The sequence below is a fragment of the Lethenteron reissneri genome, chromosome 64 (assembly GCF_015708825.2).
Source record: "Lethenteron reissneri isolate LAM-NWPU_2019-01 chromosome 64, ASM1570882v1, whole genome shotgun sequence".
NCBI classification, from domain to species: Eukaryota; Metazoa; Chordata; class Hyperoartia; order Petromyzontiformes; family Petromyzontidae; genus Lethenteron; species Lethenteron reissneri.
In genome coordinates this window covers 2,389,712-2,409,386 of record NC_083842.1, presented here as the reverse complement: position 1 = coordinate 2,409,386, position 19,675 = coordinate 2,389,712, and the positions used below count along the sequence as shown (strand labels likewise).

Here is a 19,675-nt window from a genome sequence, read left to right as displayed (position 1 = left end):
ACGTGACCAGTTAACTTGACAGAGGGGCCCCAAGAGGGGGCTAGGGGGGGTCACGTGATTGGGACCCAGATCCTTCCCGAGGATTCTGGAAGGTGGATGTGGCCAAGGGCGGAGCCGGCCACGCCACGGAGAATATAAGCCGGGTCCCGAGAGGTTTGTGATAACTCCCGTAATACGCAGTGGGGATTCCAACATCTGCATTTTCCACGCACATTTTTGGATCTCTACTGGGAATGGCTGATTCCTCACTTATCCCCACAGCGGATTGTTATATGTTTAAGTGCTGCGTATTTTGAAGTGCACAGTCCTGACTTTTTTTTTAAAGGTGCATAGTTTACTAAGGAGCCAGTGAGCTTCAAAACAAGAGCATTCTCTTGGCTCTGCACAGAGCGTGTTTGACTCTTTTCTCCGATATTCCGTGGCAAACTGCACCGGCGAAATTATTTTCCTCATGGATTATAAGATCTGTGATATGGTCCTGCTGTTTGCATATTTACATTTTTGTTCTGATGTATTTACTTTATAACATTTTGTGGATGTGGTGTGCCTGTTTGTATGTACGTATGTACATATTCGTTTTTCTAAATAGATTTCATTATTCCTAAATTGGTTTTGTGAGAAAGAAGAACACCTGGATTAAAGAACATATGCAAGTTACACACATTGTTACTGACTACTAAAAACAATTAAGTGGGCTTGGGCAAGTTACGTCCCTAGTTGAGATGATGATAGTCAAGAATAATGACGGGGTGGCAGCCAGAGGAAGGTACATACCCAATAGGCCGGTGACAGTGGAGATAGTGTGGTCAAATCAGCACATGCAGGTACTGGATTGATTGTTGCATCGTGCTACTCTGAGTGATGGCAACGGCATGGGGAGGTCTTCAAGCACCTGTGGATGGAGCATGGCTTATGAGGATAACGATGGTGATGATATGTTTCTGACCACCTGCTTCACTGTGTGCTTGCGTGTATGTCTGTGCCAAGCAGAAATGGAATCAAACCGCCCATGCATGGTTTTGCGGCACCCAGTGGACGTCAGTGTGAGGCTTGGACACACAGCCACACTGGAATGTGTGGTTGCGGGCTTCCCTGCTCCAAGTGTACACTGGACCCGAGGCACCGAGTCAGTCCTCAGGTGCACATCGACTTAACGTCTTCTTTCGACTGTTTTAATTTCAATATTTGAATATGTAATGAAAAATTCGAATATATGTTAATATATAGGATGCCGCCATGGTTTAAATGATAAGCACACTACACTTGCAATGCAGAGGTTGCTGGTTAAACTGGCATTACAGTTGAAACAATGGGATATTTTCTTTCATACCCCCTCTGTCCAGCCAGCAATGTAAATTGGTACACCAAACTTCTTGGTTCTTTCGGTAAAGTCACGTAGAAGGGAAGTAATAAAATAATAAAAATAAAACATAATAAAATAATTCTCACGACGTTTCGGCCACAACGCAAGCAGCTGTCCTCAGGTAAAACCAGGTCTGTCGAGGCGACAGACCTGGTTTAAATCGAAAAATAGTACACCAAACTTTATCAAGTCATGTATGATGGGGTAAAGTGTGGGGACTCCCACCTCTTCCAAGACATCTGAGCAGTATGGAAGAGTAGGCCAAATACCCTCTTCGTAGAAGCCTTTTCAGAGCAGTGACGTGAGAAAATAATTTCAGGACTGTATCTTTACCTTTACATACGTAAAAAAAAAATCATTTTACGTTGGAATTTTTGTTCATCGTTTTAGGTGTACACATTTGCAAGGTATACACACATCTTAAACGAGCACCCTTTACTAAAATACGTATATAGGAACATAATACAAATATTCCAGTCAAAGTGATTTTATAAACAGCATATTATTTATGCTTATTCAGATGAAACAATTATTTAATATAAATACCAAGTACTTTTATCATTTAGACGGTGCTTAGGGTCTAGGGGGTAAACAACAAAACATTGTAAAAATAGACTGGTAGATCCAGCTGAATTTAAAGAGTCCTATATAACCCTGATGTAGGCATAATGAGATACGGACTTTTCAAGGTGTTTTTTTTGAATTATAGTATTTAATGTGCCGACTGTATGACAGCCACGAGTATTTTAATTCATTACAATTTTCCATTATGGGGGAACTGATTTTTTGATGGTAATGCTCAACCTATGATTGAAAAAAAATGTGATATTAGGCCATATGATAAGCAGCTCAATTTAATTACCATGCACCATTGTTGCTCTCACATATATATAGTATATATGTATGAATAGGTGTGGGCATTTGGGCAGCGATGAACAGGACGTTAGAGCACCCCTTCCTTCCGCTAGCATGCAGGCGGCCCTTGGGCAAGGCTCAGCTTAGCCTCCCTGCCAGGGTCACGGCGAAGGCGCCGGCGTCGGCAGCAGGGGTACTGATTGATGACTGGCAGATGAATCTTATAGGTCAATGGTGTGGCATCTAACTGGCATGTGGAAGAACACCACCAATGGAGTCAACGGATGGCAGTACCAAGGCCAGTTCGTGGCTACGGCAGGGAAATTCATGGCTTCCCCAGTCATTATACTCTGTGTGTATCACTGGACCATAATACATGAGACCAGAGAGAGGGCAGATGAGGGCACGACAAGAGCTTCTCTTAAGCACCGTGCAAGGCGTGGAGAGCAGAGAAAGTCATTTGGCGATGGAGTGGATGTGGTAGCAGCAGGCTTTAGTTGGGAACTGTTAACAAAAGCTCTGCATGCACACAGGCGGCTCAGACATTCCAAAACCTGGTTGGCAAGCCACAGCCAACGGGCCTTCAAACTTGCAGTAAGAAAAACGGAAACAATACAAATTCCTTCCTGGAATGTCCAGACACTGTTTGACAGGGTTGCTTCTGGTCGACCTGAAATAAGGATAGCTATTTTGTCCTGTGACCTAGCTTGTCATCATATTGATATTGCAGCCCTCCAAGAGACAAGACTAAAGGGACAGAGTCGAATTAGAGATTGAAGATGCACGCTGTTTTCTGGGTTGAGAAGACTCGTGAGGAAAGAGATGCTTTTATTTCGATTTAAAGCTTTCGTGACTGCAGGGATTCATCTTCTTGGTTCTTTCGGTAAAGTCACGTAGAAGGGAAGTAATAAAATAATAAAAATAAAACATAATAAAACAATTCTCACGACGTTTCGGCCACAACGCAAGCAGCCGTCCTCAGGTGAAAACCAGGTCCGTCGAGGCGACAGAGTCTGAATGAAACAGCACACGAGCTTGGAGCATATATATAAGCTGGGCGCATTGACAAAGGAATTTGCATATCAAAAGGAATTTAGCATATTTATGGGAAATGCAGGAATGTGATTAGTACTGCATATGCATGTGCATTATGCAGGATTAACAGCATCAAAGGGAGCTGCAGTTACTGCTGCTGCAGCAGTTGCTGCTGCTGCTGCAGTTTCTGCTGCTTCTGCAGTTGCTGCTGCTGCTGCAGTTGCTGCTGCTGCTGCACTTGCTGCTGCTGCTGCACTTGCTGCTGCTGCTGCTGCACTTGCTGCTGCTGCTGCACTTGCTGCCTTATCCATTTTAATATAACACTATGTATTATTCTACCCACCCTAATGTGTATCATACTGCTATATGTTTACTGTACAATTACGACACCATACATTACTCTGCACACTGCACCATGCCAGTGAGTGGAACGCGGTCTGAAAGTCACCGTAAACTAAATGCTAGCAAAGCAGACGTGCAATGAAAAATACGGACCATTAAAGATCTATGGTGGAGCACCAAGCAGATGAAATAGATGCACTCGCTGCACTGACTCACAAGGGATGTACGATGCTCTCAAAGAAATCGATGGTCAGAGAACAAAGATTACACTGGTCAACACACTTTTTCTGGCATAAGGTATTCCAACGGTTTAAAGGTAATTTTGGGGCGCTGATTCCAAATCTGTCATCAGTTTTTGTCTATCACATCAGGTTTTTGAGATATCAAATATTGCATTTTCAATAAAAACAGCAAATTTATGCTCATATACGAATAGCTAAACAGACATCCATACAAGAATAAGATAAGATACAATATACAATAATAATTGAACAAACATTTAATGAGCCGTAGCACAAAGTTGTGAGAGTGACTGCATATCAATGTGAGTGAATGCATATTACCATGTAAGAATTGAATTGTAAAGATAAGAAAAATATGTACTAAAAGGTCATTCACAATAGTGATGTTACATCTGCATAAACGACCTCTTCTTTGACGATCTCCGATGTGCAGCTTGTGGAATCTTCTTGGTTCTTGCGGTAAAGTCACGTAGAAGGGGAGTAATAAAATAATAAAAATTAAACATAATAAAATAATTCTCATGACATTTCGGCCACAACGCAAGCAGCCGTCCTCCAAGGAAAATGTGAAAAGGGTCTCATTGCACCTTCAATTTATAAGGCATTTGGTTGCCTAAATAAGCGTCTTTGGTCCCAGCATTGGTATCAAAATGCCCCCCAAAGTAAAGGTCTACAGAACAGTGGTAATTCCTTCACTACTTTACTTTGTAGAAACATTGACACGAAACAGATGACACCTGAAGAAACTGACGAGCCTACAGCTGAGACATTTGAGACAAATCATGGAGATCAAGTGGCAAGACCGAATTCCAAGCAACCAGGTGCTGGCTAGAGCTGGAATTCCCAGTGTAGAGGCAACAGTTACCTCCTGTCAGTTCAGACAGTTAGGGCATGTAACGCAAATGCCAAAACATTAACGTCCTAAAATCCTTCTTTATGGTGCACTCAGAGGGCCAAGCGTGGTGGCCAAAAACTGCGCTACAAAGACATCCTTAAAAGACACCTCAAGACAGCCACATTAGACGAATTGTCAGCGAACCGTAAGCAGTGGAGAAGTGCTGTAGCCGACTTGGTCAAGAGAGTTGAAGAAAAAAGGGGGAAAAAAATCTATCAGCATCAACACCAGCAATGGCACAACACAAATCCCATCCAGTAGGCGAACAACTCTTGCCCACAGTAGGGCCGATGCTTCCACTCAAGGGCTGGGCTCTCATCCCACCGGCGTGCAAGAAAATGCTAGCTGTTCTCCGCAGTTATCGTTAGCGATGGACAGCCTAAGTGTAGGTGGGGGGATGGGTGAGATTTATTTTTTATCCCCAAGACTAATATTTTTGTTATCGTTGCCATCCCCTGGAGAAACAACAATGTTGAATTTACAATCTAAGGTTTGAGCCTTGTTAGGAATGAATGAGAGACTACTTGTAAATGCCAGGTTATGTAGGGTTAGGGCTGACTGGAAAGTGGCCAGGAGATAGAAACACAGTGATGCTTTCTTGAATCTCTCTATGCAGAGCTTGGGTGTCACCCCCTCCTATGTATGGTGGGTTTTTCACCACAAGAAGCCAAACACTCATTGAAATTATCCAAACATCCCTATTTAGCAGGACTCTCCTGAAAACTCCTGACTCAGTAAGGTGTTCCAAGGTAAAACAAATAAATAATTTTTCAGAGCGCAATTAACACTTTAAGGGACTATCACACATGTTCGATTTCTATTATCAGTTAATCTATTATTGCCGTGTAGGCATGGACATTTTTTTGTCCACATTTCACCACGCAGGTTAGTGAGGGTTGGTGAAGGCCTTTATATTTTAATACCCCCCCCCCCCACCATATATACTAATATATATACTAATATGTTTTATTACATTTTTGAGCCATCATGTCGGCACACCATATTGCATGCAAACCTATTTTGTTCCTATCCAACCTCTTTGGAAAGGCTATAGCAAGGGACAGAATTGTGCGCTTACCAGAGTGCATGAAATTGGGTACTGATAGCATATCACCTCAGCACACTGTCCGCTATTTTGTAGAAAATAAACATTTCAAAAGAACAACATGTTTACAAACTTAATTGATGGAGAATGCTTGTCCACAAGTCACTGTGACCTGAGAAAATGAAGGGGGCAGCCAATAAAACATGTACACATTACTTGAACATCAATGTAATCATGTCTAAACGCACATAGGCACGGTGCACCCTCATGCGCAATGTGAGTACCAGTGCTAAACTTAATTAGTAATGACAATATCATGCCTTCCCTGGAGATTTTTTTTCCAATACATTTTTGTGGCACCAAAATAGGATGAAATGGCATGTGTCTCTGCTTATATCTTTTTCAGACGTATAATAATTACATTGTAAATAATAACTGAGCTCCATCCGCAAAGAATGAATTAACATATACATTTTCTCATTATACTTGGGATGTTAATTAATATAAATGTATATCGTTATGCAACATTTATTATTCCATTATGCGTTAACATCACTGTTATAATGAAATTATAATTGTAGACTATTTTTGTTGTGGTAACAGTTTATACATAGATGGTACTGTGATTGTTTTTTTAACGAAGATTGCTAATTCTGGCACCTGTGGTTTTGCAGTGAGAGATTCTCGGTGGTGGCTGGGGGGATCTTGAGGATCGATAATGTCCAGCAAGATGACGCGGGAGATTACACTTGCATCATCAAGGCCCAAAATGAAACTCAGCGGCTTTATGCCAAACTCACCGTCCTTGGTAAGGAAAACAGGCCTTGATATAAATGTGTTAAAAAATATGGTGTCGTTTATTTTTCTGACGCCAATGCTTTAGTTAAGTAAAAAAACTTAAATTGGTCTTGTGTTTATATTTATTTTTATTATAACAATACATAATCTGCATGTTGCCAATTATGGCTACCATTCCCACAATAGTTGCATTTCTCCCAAGGCCATCATATTGATGATGACGTTTATTTGATCATAATTCATAATTTTCATTACACTATTATTTGGAGTGCACATGCATACTTTGTCATGTACATAATATCTACAACTTTCTAATTGCGAATTTTCCCAGTAGACAAAACTGAAAACATAATTTGAGTTTCTATGTGTGTGTGCGGGGCATTGTAGTGATTAGGGCATTTACAAATAAACTAGTTTGCACTGTCATTCTCTAAATTAAATTAAATCCATTGTACAATGACAATTACATGTGTAGTGGGTATAAATAGAGAGCGAGGCTTCTCTGGAAGGAACACGTTTATTATAACAATACTCGCTAACCTGGGGAGGTAGTCCCTCCGGGCTAACTAGCCCTGACACAACTGGAGGAGGCCGTCAAGTCCGGACCCCGACTCGAGTCCTGGTCTTGACTTCGGGGCTTCTTCTTCAGGAGGACGTCTTCAGATGAACAACAGCAGCCGGACACAATCAGGGTTCCGGCTTATATCCCTAGTCCCGGATCTTCCTCCGCCCCGAGACACCGCCTCCCTTCTCGGCCCTTTCAGAGGCCCCTGAAACCGGTCCCGGGGTCCCCCAGCCCCCCTCTTTGGGGGCCCCACCCCCGCTACCTCTGGCCACCAGCCCCTCCGGGTTCATCCGGAGTGCCATGGCCCCCTGTCACCTCTGGGCCGCTCCAGGCGCTCTCGCCCCCTAGCCTCCAGGGCATGTGTAGTGGCATCCCTCGATGCCACTACACATGCCACAAACATCATTGTTAAGCACAGTACATGCGTGTCGCTTAACGAGTATTCTTTTGCTAAAAACGAGCAATTTGAATTTAGATCAATTTGAATTTAGATCAATTTGTTCGCAAAACAAGCAAAATGTTCACATAGCAAGCAGACACCACCGATCGATCAAATGCATTCGAAGGCGGCAGTGGGTGCATGGAGGGCCGCAGATGTTTGATAACCAGCTGCGCTACCTGCTCGCGTGTTTCACGTGGTGGCACTGTAATGGGTGAGTGGCGGCGCTAATTAATTGCAGACACTTGAGGACAGGCACCTGCAAGCGCTGTGGTTCTTCATGTGTGGTAAGTGTTACATTTTATTACATTAGTGTTAAATTATAATTAGTTTTTCTCACCTAAAAAAATGCGTTCAAGAGTAGAAAATGTTGGGTCTGAAAGGTGAAACGCTCGTTAAGCGAGACACGGCTGTATATATTGTGTAAACACGATAGCCCAGAGCTAGACAATTTTTTAATTACACCTATCACCATCGTAGTGCAGGCAGTGGCACATCAACCTTTGCCGTGAAAGCATCTCGTGGACCAATATCCCCTGTATAGCAATCTATTAACAGCCTGTTGAGGCAAGTGTTGTGAGCGGGCACCTATGGAGGCTAGCACGGAACACGAGGGGGGTGGGTGGCCAGCACCATGCCTGGCTGCATTTGTCTCCCTAGTGGCGATGCTTACACACCGCACCAGGTACTAATTTGAGGCTGAGTCGACTTAGGGGAGGCCCAGGACCGATTCAGATAATCGTCACTCGTGTTGGGCATGAGTGGTGATCAAACTCGGGTCGCCGGGTTCGTAGTGCAGCGTGGCACTACCACTCCCCACTTGAGGACAAACACACATGCTTTGGATCATGATCGGTAAGTACTATTCAGTGTTTATACTGCCATACTATTTATTGTCTAGAAATGTTTTTTGTATCGGGTTTTTACATGTTTATTTCAATAACTTTGTTTTTTAGGTTATTTGACATACAGTACAGCACTTATTTCAATTGTCATGTCTATTTTTGGTGGCCCTGTACCTAACCCCATTATTTACAGGTCAGACTTAGGTATTGAATATCGCAGTTTTGGCTTTCGCGGCACTTTCCAAAAGCATAACACCCACGATAATCAAGGGTCTCTATACATTTTACACACACATCATTTATGCACGGACACAAATGATGGTGAATGGGTCTACTGTACAAATTTGATGGATATTTGCATGTAATTGACTTATCAAGTCATCTAAGCCAGATGAGGGCTGAGACAACAGCCTAATTTATGCACAATGAGATTGAACAATTTTCCGAAAATCTGCCAAAAGGTGTATATTCTGGAAACATCTTTCCACTGAATTACGTATGTAATATTGATGCATATATTAGGATATACGATAGAAGTCTTATTTTTTTTGTGACAATGGAGCATGTTAAATTTCGATTTAAAGCTTTCATGACTGCAGGGATTCATATTATTGGTTCTTTCGTTAAAGTCACGTAGAAGGGATGAGATGATTGCTTGTGTTGCAATCGAAACGTCGTGAGAATGTTAATGTTTTATTTTATTATTTCCCTTCTACGTGACTTTACCGAAAGAACCAACAATGGAACATGTGTTTACTGAATACTGTAAAAAAAGATTGCATTGTGTTGAAAAATTGGCAAGAACTTATGTACTTTTGCAATTTGTATTTAAATACTTTGTTACTTTGTATTGATGTATTTTAGTGACATGCTTACCTTTCGTACGCTTTGCACTCATCGGTTTTTGTGTTATTTGTTTTTGTAACTATATAACCCCCGCCCCTATTGGACATTGTGAAAAAGAGATGCATAGTTCATCAGATTCCTCCAGGATAAAGATTTAGATTCTGAATAAAATAAAAATTCAGATTCTGAGACATTAAACAAAGTTGTGTGTGATGAGCAATACATATAGATTATTTTCAGAGGTGACACGAGTTTTGGTGAAACCGTTAAAATGCAGCGACAGGCACTCCTTGACATACGCGATAGATGCGTTCCTGTAAAAGCGTGCGTATCTCAAAATCGCGGTGTGTAAAAAGCATCAGCGGGTATAGTACCTAAGTATGATGTATGTCTTATTCTAGGGGACATCCCCGTGTAGATGCATACAAATTAGGATACATAAATCCTCTGACAAGCAAGGAGATGGCGACTTCGACACCCTTATGTTGGGAGTTACACGAATGTGTTTGATCTGCCATACCTTGACATCCCAACCCTCACAGGCGTGTACCATCAGCGTCCTCTATGCAGTACCATAGTTTCTATAAGTTTTTTCGTGCAGCGGTAATGAATTGCCACTTAGCACAAATGCATTGTTTACCTAGGAATGCTTTGCCGAGTCTCAATACTTTTTTAGGAGAGTCCTGCAAAGTAATTGCAGTCAGGGCTGATGTTGGTATGTGTCATCCCAATTGCCTGATTCAAAGCGAAGTTTTCATCATTGATATGTTTAACCAAGAACTGTTACATTTAACACAAGCTTTCAAATAAATGTTATGATTTATAATTGATTTGGGGTCAGATTACGTGTGTCCCAAGCAATCCTGTCTGTCCAACAAAATTCATGAATTCATATATCTCTCCAAAAAAAACACGTTTCCAAACCTGATTTCTTAATTTCAGATTGTGATATATAAAACACAAATACATTTGCCACGTCTATATGCTATGGTCTTCTCTCATGGATAAACTGTCCATTCATACGCACACAAATGTTTCCTCATGGTTGTATATGTGTTTTTTACAGAACCCCCACGCATCCTGCATGGTCCTGAAAATAGAAATGCAAGTGTGAGTGATGATATCATTCTGGAGTGTCAAGCGGAGGGAAGACCCCGCCCAGTTATTAGCTGGTTCCAAAACGGGGATCTCATTATTCCAGATGACTTCATCCAGATTGTGGTGAGTCCTCATGTTTGTATATAATCATGAATGTTGTCCACTAAACATTGATATCACACACATGTATTGTCATGTTTGCAGAATTTTTTTGCACTTTTGTGACATCAATGCTTACCAAATCCTGTTTACCATGAAATTATAGTAATAGCTAATCACTTATAAAATCAGCAACAATGGTACTATAAGTTTCCAAAATATATTTGAAGTCGATGATACGATCCTAGGCCCGTTCATCTTAAACATCTATTAAGAGTTGTAATTGTATGTTGTGGAAGTGTTTGCTGTAATTAATGTAGTTCAAATACATTTGGCTATTTAATCAAATGTACATGCCGATACAATGCGTGTAATTTATAAATATTGGAAATTGTGCTTCGGTCGCCTATTATTGAAAACATTGCTTTGGAGAAAATAGTAGTGGAAATAGTTTACCTCAAATGATCAACACCTTCCATCAGATTGCAACACAAAAGTAATTGAAGATCGTAGATTAAACACTTGGAGCATGAAAGTGGAAAAAGCGGTTCATTGTAAATCACAAATCTGAGCCCTTGGAACCATAATATCATAGTCAGTCATAAAACTAGAGGAGGATTTTTATGCAGATCTCTATAGCAAAACAGGAATAAACCCTTTACAAAAAATTATCTGAGGATGATGATATTCTAGATGTCACACTTAATGGATTAACCACTGCCCTTTGCAGCCATGAACAAAAGAGAAGCTCATTGACCAGATGTAATGATAATCGTGGACATCATCAAAGAAGCAGAACCAATTTTGTTTACACATAAATGAAATGTGTCATTTGTGAAATGTTGCCTCATTCATATACAATATATATTTAAAAAAATGGAAATATAATAGCTGGTCCACTCGGCATCTCTCCTCCTATGATCGTAATAAGGGGATAGGCAGGCTAAATAGACAATAATAAAGTTCGGAGATGATGAGTAGATACTCTGCGTTATGTTCTGTCCTCGTGAGAAGTGGGCGACTCCACAACAGATGGGCACCAGATGTTTGTGAAATGGCAACGCTTTATTTCAGTGTTCTTCTGAGGAGCATTTGCTTATCTGCAATAATGACCAGACGCCAATATCACCCTCGGCTCAGTCCTTCAGTCCCCCAGCACGAAGCCCACCCCAAATCTCAATTATGGTAACACCCACTTATCATATTATACAATAGCATTATAATTAAATTATATTAATCATTTCTAAACGAGGGAAATCCTATTTTACTGGCAATAGACATAGAACAATTGTTCTTTCTTATATCTAAAAAATCAAGAATTCAAAATCTGCCAAAACACTTACTCTGCTCACCACACGAGCTCAATGTTAAGTTCTAGCTGCAGTGGCCATTTTGCACATGTTTATGAGCATAACGTAATTACACTAATTATAATCAACTGTCACGAAAAATACTTCTCTTTTCATCATCAAAACATTCCTAATGATCTTCCAACTCCGTTTACATCTACTGATTAGAGTTTGATTGAAGAAAATAAGCAAGTTATTAACACCCGTGAACATAATAAAATAATTATCACCACGAGGGTGATGACATCTTATTATTAAATTTCCCGCACAAAAAACGTAAAACACAACTCAAATGAAGTGAACGTCTCATACCTGCTATCATAACCAGACACTGCCTCATCACCCAACTTCAGCTCAGTGCCTCTGTTGATGGAATTGAGCACCAGTGTACATTTTCTAGACCCAATTATATATTGAAATATTAAAATCAACTGTAATATCAAAGGCTTAATTGTGAATGCCTTCATCACCACCAAAAACTCAATCAAGTCAATTTAAATTACTGAGTCCTTATTCGAACAACATTCAAGTAATATGAATTAACATTTAATAACATTTTAATGGAGCTAAAGTAGTGTCTCACCAGCATGGAGTTCATCCCAAATCTGAATTGGGGTTGTGCCCCGTACTCTGAATCGTCTACACCAGAGGTGTGGACTCGAGTCATGTGACTTGGACTCGAGTCAGACTCGAGTCATGAATTTGATGACTTCAGACTCGACTTGGACTTGCATAACAATGACTTTGTCCCACCTCTGAGGTGTGGACTCGAGTCATGTGACTTGGACTCGAGTCAGACTCGAGTCATGAATTTGATGACTTCAGACTCGACTTGGACTTGCATGACAATGACTTTGTCCCACCTCTGACTGGTGTGGACTCGAGTCATGTGACTTGGACTCGAGTCAGACTCGAGTCATGAATTTGATGACTTCAGACTCGACTTGGACTTGCATAACAATGACTTTGTCCCACCTCTGAGGTGTGGACTCGAGTCATGTGACTTGGACTCGAGTCAGACTCGAGTCATGAATTTGATGACTTCAGACTCGACTTGGACTTGCATAACAATGACTTTGTCCCACCTCTGAGGTGTGGACTCGAGTCATGTGACTTGGACTCGAGTCAGACTCGAGTCATGAATTTGATGACTTCAGACTCGACTTGGACTTGCATAACAATGACTTTGTCCCACCTCTGAGGTGTGGACTCGAGTCATGTGACTTGGACTCGAGTCAGACTCGAGTCATGAATTTGATGACTTCAGACTCGACTTGGACTTGCATAACAATGACTTTGTCCCACCTCTGGGACTCTACACACTGATTGACATGGCCTACTGTGCAAGGGATGCTTAGGGTACTATATCTGATCAGCATTGCATATATTCTACTTATAATTTAAAAGCCCACCTGGCTCTCAGAAGCAATTACAGCAGCCACATTTTATACAAAACGGCTCCTTCGATTCCCATATGCTGAAACACGTTGCGGAGTGCACAATTATGTGTGATTCATCATAGGTACGACCAGTTCGTTGCTGGATAATGGCCTGCTTACTCTGTGTTAGTTATGGAAGGGGGTTGTCTGACCATACTTGATCAAGTTGGTCAATGTGAGTTCGTGAAGTGAAGGAGCAGAAATGGTTCAGATATAACTTGGCAATGATGTGAGGCATGGTAAGGATTAAACTAAAGTGACAGGGTTTATCAGCACTAACCACCACCCACCCACTCCATGTAGATACATTTTTCACACTAATCATAAAAGACTGAACAATGGATTTTTTTGGCAAAATAACCATGAGCAAGCTGCATTTCGGAAAGGCTTCTGTAAAATGGACCACATACTATCAATCAACCTAGAGAACACGAATACAAATCACAGAATCAACCGCCATTGGCCATGTTCACCACTGATCATGTATGACTATGTTTCAATTATTGTAATGAAAGAGATGTGGTAGAACATGTATTAAGGATTCTGGGAAAGGGGATTAAAACAATGGTGTTGCTGTTAATTGCGAGGCTTCATGGCAATGTACATATCCATGGTGGTACGATATGTGTATCTAACAGTATTATCCAAGACGGGTAGGTGAGTGAGTCATCAGCCTCATGGACGAGATGCCTACAGAGGACATTCCCACTTGGCGGAAGGGCCCAGTAAATTAATTAGAGACAAGGAGATAAGAGACCGGATTCCGTGAGGAAAGAGAGGCTTGGACGGAGAGACATCGGTTTACAGGAGCGCCAGGGTTGGAGTGGGAAGAGGTTATGCGGAAGATGAGGGCCTAAATTATATTGGCCAGTTTGTGCCTTTATATACCTGAATATAGACTTGAATTCTATTTTCATTATTAATGGTATTTACTATGTAAATAGAGTCATTTCACATTCCTAACCACCTTGTCTGTACCCATCATTAGAACAGTACAACGTTGCTTAGCCGACCCTCAGATACTCACCCTGGCCAATTTACCGCCCACATCAAATGCACTACGTTCTTGGTTTAACTGTCAGGTTTACATAGGTGTTCACAAATCGAATCTTTTTACATAAAGTAAATCCTCATGAAGCTGGAATTCAGGGTAAGCCAGAGAGTCTGTCTAAATAATAAAGAAACATTTCGCATGTACTGTACAGTACCCAAACAACTCCAATCGGAACATTGTTTACATGCTCATTAAGCCGTGCACTGTAGGAGATGGTGTAAAACTCTTGATTAAACTGGTAGGAACCTCCTGGTTCCACCAGCCCACAGGGATTATTGTGTCCGTCCGTCGTGCAGGGAGGGGCTGGGTGGGGAGGGAGGGGCTGGGTGAGGAGGGTGGGCTGGGTGGGGGGTTGGTGGGGAGGGGCTGGTCACCCCGTGGTGCCCTTATAAAACTCAACGTTTAACCTACTCACGCCGGCTTGTACCCGCCCTCACAGTCCGGAATATTTGCGGAATACACCACGCCGCCGTTGACCCTGGCCATTGACCGGGCAACCCAACGTTCCTACCAGCTCCCTCCGTAGGAATGTGGTATTGTGTAGGGAATGTGGTGTGTGCTTATTCAGACTAGCAATTGTAATACTATTCCTGACCATTGCACAGTACTGTAATATAGTACTGTAAACACATTGACATGCATGTGTGTAAAGTCCTGTGTATAGTCCTACCAATTTCAAAGCTATAGACAAATGCTACACATCTTTAGGATGGATTTCAGTGATCCATTTGCTCATCCACACGTTTTAGTTCATGGACCAGAATGTTGTACCACTATATGTGGAACATATCAAATGATACCAGTGTGTGTGTATATATGGCAAATACAAATGTATTTTGTCATGAGCTACATATTAACTATGCGTATTGAGTAATTTACTTTTTTTGGCAAGTTTTGCTATCTCGGGTGGTATTTTCATGAGTAAAATATTTGGCCGGGGCTCATGGACTTTAATAAGAGCTCTTTCTTAATTTAATTCTAATTTTGACAATTATTTTGCATTTATTTCATGAAAAAAAGAATGCCAGTGAGAAACAGCCTCTTGGATATAAGAATTGGCCTTCTACCTCTTGATTCATGGTCACAATGAGTAACTCTTAATAAACTGTACAGTGCACTGATGTTTTTAGCGTGTTATTAAGCAGCAGTAAATATTACATTTTAAATATTTTCTATTATCAACTTATAAAGTGTTAATTAAATGCATGAGGTGTTAATTATCTGCAAACTTAATTTAATATTAATACTTGTGTAGTGTCAGTAAGACGGAGGCAACATTTGTAGGAAGCACCTTTATTTAACAACTTCCACGGTTTTGTCCTCACACTCTCCACAGTTGCTTAGCCTAGCCTGTACACAACACTAACCATCAAACACTGACAGCGCCAAATGAGATAGCCAGAGATGACAGCAACGACAAGACCAGTCCACTCCCAGAACCGGCAGCCTCGAGCCCCCGCTCTCGGCTCCTTTTATGCTCCCAGCGCGGCCTGGCTCCGCCCTGTCCGCGCCTCCCTTCTTGAACCCACTAGCAGGTTCCAGGGGCCTCCAGAGGGGGTCCTCCGTGACCCTTGCCCGAGTTCCTCTACTCTGCCAACACACCGGTGCTCACGCTCACCGGCGCGTGTACTGTCTGTCCACCACGATTGCCACCGCTGTCCAACAGCCGGCGCTATTACACTACACTTGTTCCATTTAATTTGTTTCAGTATGATGGACTTCCCCGATAACCTTTCTGGTTATGCTGGTAGGAACCACCTGTTTCCACTAGCCCACAGGGGATTATTGTGTCCGTCCGTCCGTCATGCATCCAAAAATGGGAAAGGTCAGGTTGGGTGGAGAGGGGAGGGTGGGGAGGGGCTGGGTGGGGAGGGTGGGGAGGGGCTGGGTGAGGAGGGGAGGGTGGGGCTGGGTGGGGAGGGTGGGGCTGGGTGGGGAGGGGATGGTCACCCCGTGGTGCCCTTATAAAACTCAACGTTTAACCTACTCACGCCGGCTTGTGCCCGCCCTCACAGTCGGACATATTTGCGGAATACACCACGCCGCCGTTAAACCCTGACCATTGACCAAGCAACCCAACGTTTTTACCAGCTCCCTCTGCAGGAATGTGTTGAGGAATGTATTTGTAACTGAGTACATTTACTTACCTCTACATCACACCTATGATTAGTACGGTTGGATACATACGGTGGAAAATAAGTCCTACATACATACATACAAACAAGGATTTTCCCATGTGTAAAGCAGTTTGTGCTTTATTTTGACTAGGAATATCTTTTTGCACAGTGTAACTGTAAATTTCTATAGACGTTAACATATCCAACCTTTTTTCACAATAAGATTGGCAAAATAATAATTTGTCTCTGCTGTCTGGACTAATTGCTGTAACGTTTTTGTTGTAAAAAAATGTCATGCTAAAATAATACTCATAGCAAATGCATAATGCCTCAAGTCTCACACTTTCTTACGAGAGGGCTTTAACCGCCACAATGTACTGTGATTGGCAGGATGGCAGTTTGCACGTCCTCGGTGTGATGGCCAGTGATGAGGGGGTGTATCAGTGTATGGCTGAGAGTGAAGTGGACGGTATGCAAGCTGCTGCACAGCTGGTGGTAATCAATCACGGTGAGTTCTGCTTAATCTATACCCATCATTATAGCACATTGGGAATTTCACGCTTCATACAATGTTCTGCAGTTTGTTAATGTGTGTTGATCGCAGCAGAATTGTGAATTACAGGTAGACCTCGCTTCGTGCTCAAGATGCGTTCCTGGAGAATCAGTGCGAACAGGGGTCATTATATCATTGTATATATGGAGATGCATTCCCGACAGCGTTATTGTTTTTGTATTAGCAATATGAGGGCTTCATTGGGGTATCGGTAATAATGATAATAATACATTGAAGACTACCACTTACGTGGCTTTCTAAATTAAGCTCATTTCTGCTTGGCTGGCTAATACGACCTGGAGGTGAGGCAAATTGGCAAGAGGCAGAGGCCGTTGTAGAGGCTCTATCCCCAAGAGCTCCTAGTTCCCTCCTTTCAGACAATGAAGGGAGGGGGGCGGGGTAGCAGGTAAGGGGAGCCATCTATGAATTGCTTCCCCGCCACATATTGCGCAGTTGGCATTCGCTTGGGCGAAGACGTCTCGCGACGAATGGGTAATCGATAAGGCAAGAGTTCATTGGTTATCCCCCCCCCCCCCCCCCACAGTCTTCTGTGTGAAGTCTCAGCCACCACTGGAACTATAGCGTCCATTTCTATGGCCATTTGCAGAGTAAATTTGGTGTCAGTGGATCTCAAAGACATGTATTTGCATGTGCCAACTTATCAGCGGGACCATGGGTGCCCGAGGTTTAACGATCTGGGAGACCACTGGGAATTTCAAGTCTTACTGTTCGGCTTCCCCAATGGCCTTCACAAAAGTGGTAGTTGCCCACCTAATGGTCATAGGCAACCATGTATATCCTCACCGAGATGACCTACTGATTCGGACAGAATTGGAGAGTATGCTGGAGAAGTATCTCTCAGAGCTGGTGCCAGGACTCCCGGAGCATGGGTTTGTGTTAAATGACTGGAAGTGCAGCTTCATCCCATCACGGAGGCTGACATACCTGGGTGCCATACTTGGAACAACCATGGGTAGGGTGCATGAGATAGGAAAAAAACTGGGCGTTTCTGAAGTGCTGCATCAGTGCTGGCTTTGGGGAAAGGAGGTCAAGTAAGGAGATCCCTCATAGTCCTGGACCATAAGGCTGCAATAGTTGAAATGGCGTATTGGGCAAGGTTACACATGCGGGGACTGCAGTGGTGCCTGTTAGACAACTGGGTGGAAATGTTTCGATGGGTTCCGTTGTTCATGTATATATATATGTATTCACGTTATTTAGAAAAAAAAAATGGGAGCATAATGTCATCATAACCTGACGACATGGTAGGTTGATTCATGTATATTTATGGATGAAAAGTGAACCACTCTCTGCCTAATTAGCATACCGGAAGTGCTGCGGATTCAATCAGCCTCTTTGTCTTAACCCTAAATCCGGCATACAGGCGACACCCCGCACCTACGACCTAATTGGCTCCTGGACGACGGTCACAAGTGGAGCCGTTGTAAGTCGAACCCTTATCTCCCATAAGCGCAATATAATACATTGGGGTTCCATTCCTGGAAACCCATTACATACCATAAAAATACCAAAATTTACCACGGAAATAAATAAAAATAACCCTAACAAACATTTGTTATAACTTAACCTTTACCATCATTTATTAAGTAAAAACAAACACATTTGAAAATCCTTTAGTACTATTCTGCATGTGCGTCACATTGTTTCTTCTCAGACATAGCGACAGGCGAAATATTTTCAAAATTTGAAGAAAATCTACAAACAAATTAAGAGAATTGTGACAGAGACGCTGCGTTCACTCTAGGCCCAGCTGCAGGCTATACTGTACATACACATACGGTGGAAGAGCAAATCAACACCATCAGGCGACGAGTCTGCGCATGACATACGCACACTCGTCGCCTGATAGCGCTGCATTAGTAGCAGTCGTTAGGGCAGGGGTCGGGAACCTTTTTGACTGGGAGAGCCATAAAAGCCAAATATTTCTAAATATATTTCATTGAGAGCCATATAGTATTTTTTACGTATAATAAATTAAATATGTCTTACTTTTAATGCGACTTCTGGTGCTGCATGGTTTTGCTGATGGCCTTGTAGTCTGGTTCATACGTGGTGAGGTTGAGCTTCATGCAGGCGTGACCCGTGACATTTATCTTCAAAACTAATTTCTGTTTACTTTAAAATGACACAGTATTATTAAGTAATATCACAAGTATTTTAAAATCAGTTCCAAACGGATTTTTTTGCCGTCACTGGAAGAGCCATATATGGCTCGCGAGCCATAGGTTCCCGACCGCTGCGTTAGGGGGTCGTAGGTACGAGTTTTGGTCGTTACCGTGTGGGTCTTACTAAAAGAAAGGTTGTAAAAGTGGGGAGTTGCTAGTCGAGCCGTCGTAAGTCGGGGGTCACCTGTACTGGTGTCCAGCTATAATAGGTTTTACCATATACACAAGACCATGTTATTGTGAGTTTCTACAGATATTGAGTAGAGTGGTAATGCGGTGGTTGGCGCACTATGCTACAAACATGGCTTCCTGAGTTGAATTCCTAACTAACATTAGTGACAATTATCTGAACCGGTCCTGAGCTTCCTCTAGGTTAACTCAGCCTAAAATGAGTATCTGGTGTGGTATGTACACTTTAGAAATGGGAACACCACCCTATTCGTGCGTCGTGTTGGCCGTCATAGGTGCTCGTGAACAGCACTTGCCCGAACGATTTAGAAAGGCTTAATG

At 42.3% G+C, this 19,675-nt stretch overlaps 1 protein-coding gene across 1 annotated transcript in view; it reads left to right on the top strand.

Annotated features, from left to right (window-relative positions):
* Nucleotides 1–19,675, top strand: part of LOC133358962 (neogenin-like) — a 244,621-nt gene that overhangs the window by 84,762 nt on the left and 140,184 nt on the right. Inside the window, 4 exon segments of the mRNA XM_061577335.1 lie at nucleotides 991–1,138; nucleotides 6,452–6,585; nucleotides 10,337–10,491; nucleotides 16,817–16,934. Of these exon segments, the coding sequence (XP_061433319.1) occupies nucleotides 991–1,138; nucleotides 6,452–6,585; nucleotides 10,337–10,491; nucleotides 16,817–16,934 (555 nt within the window).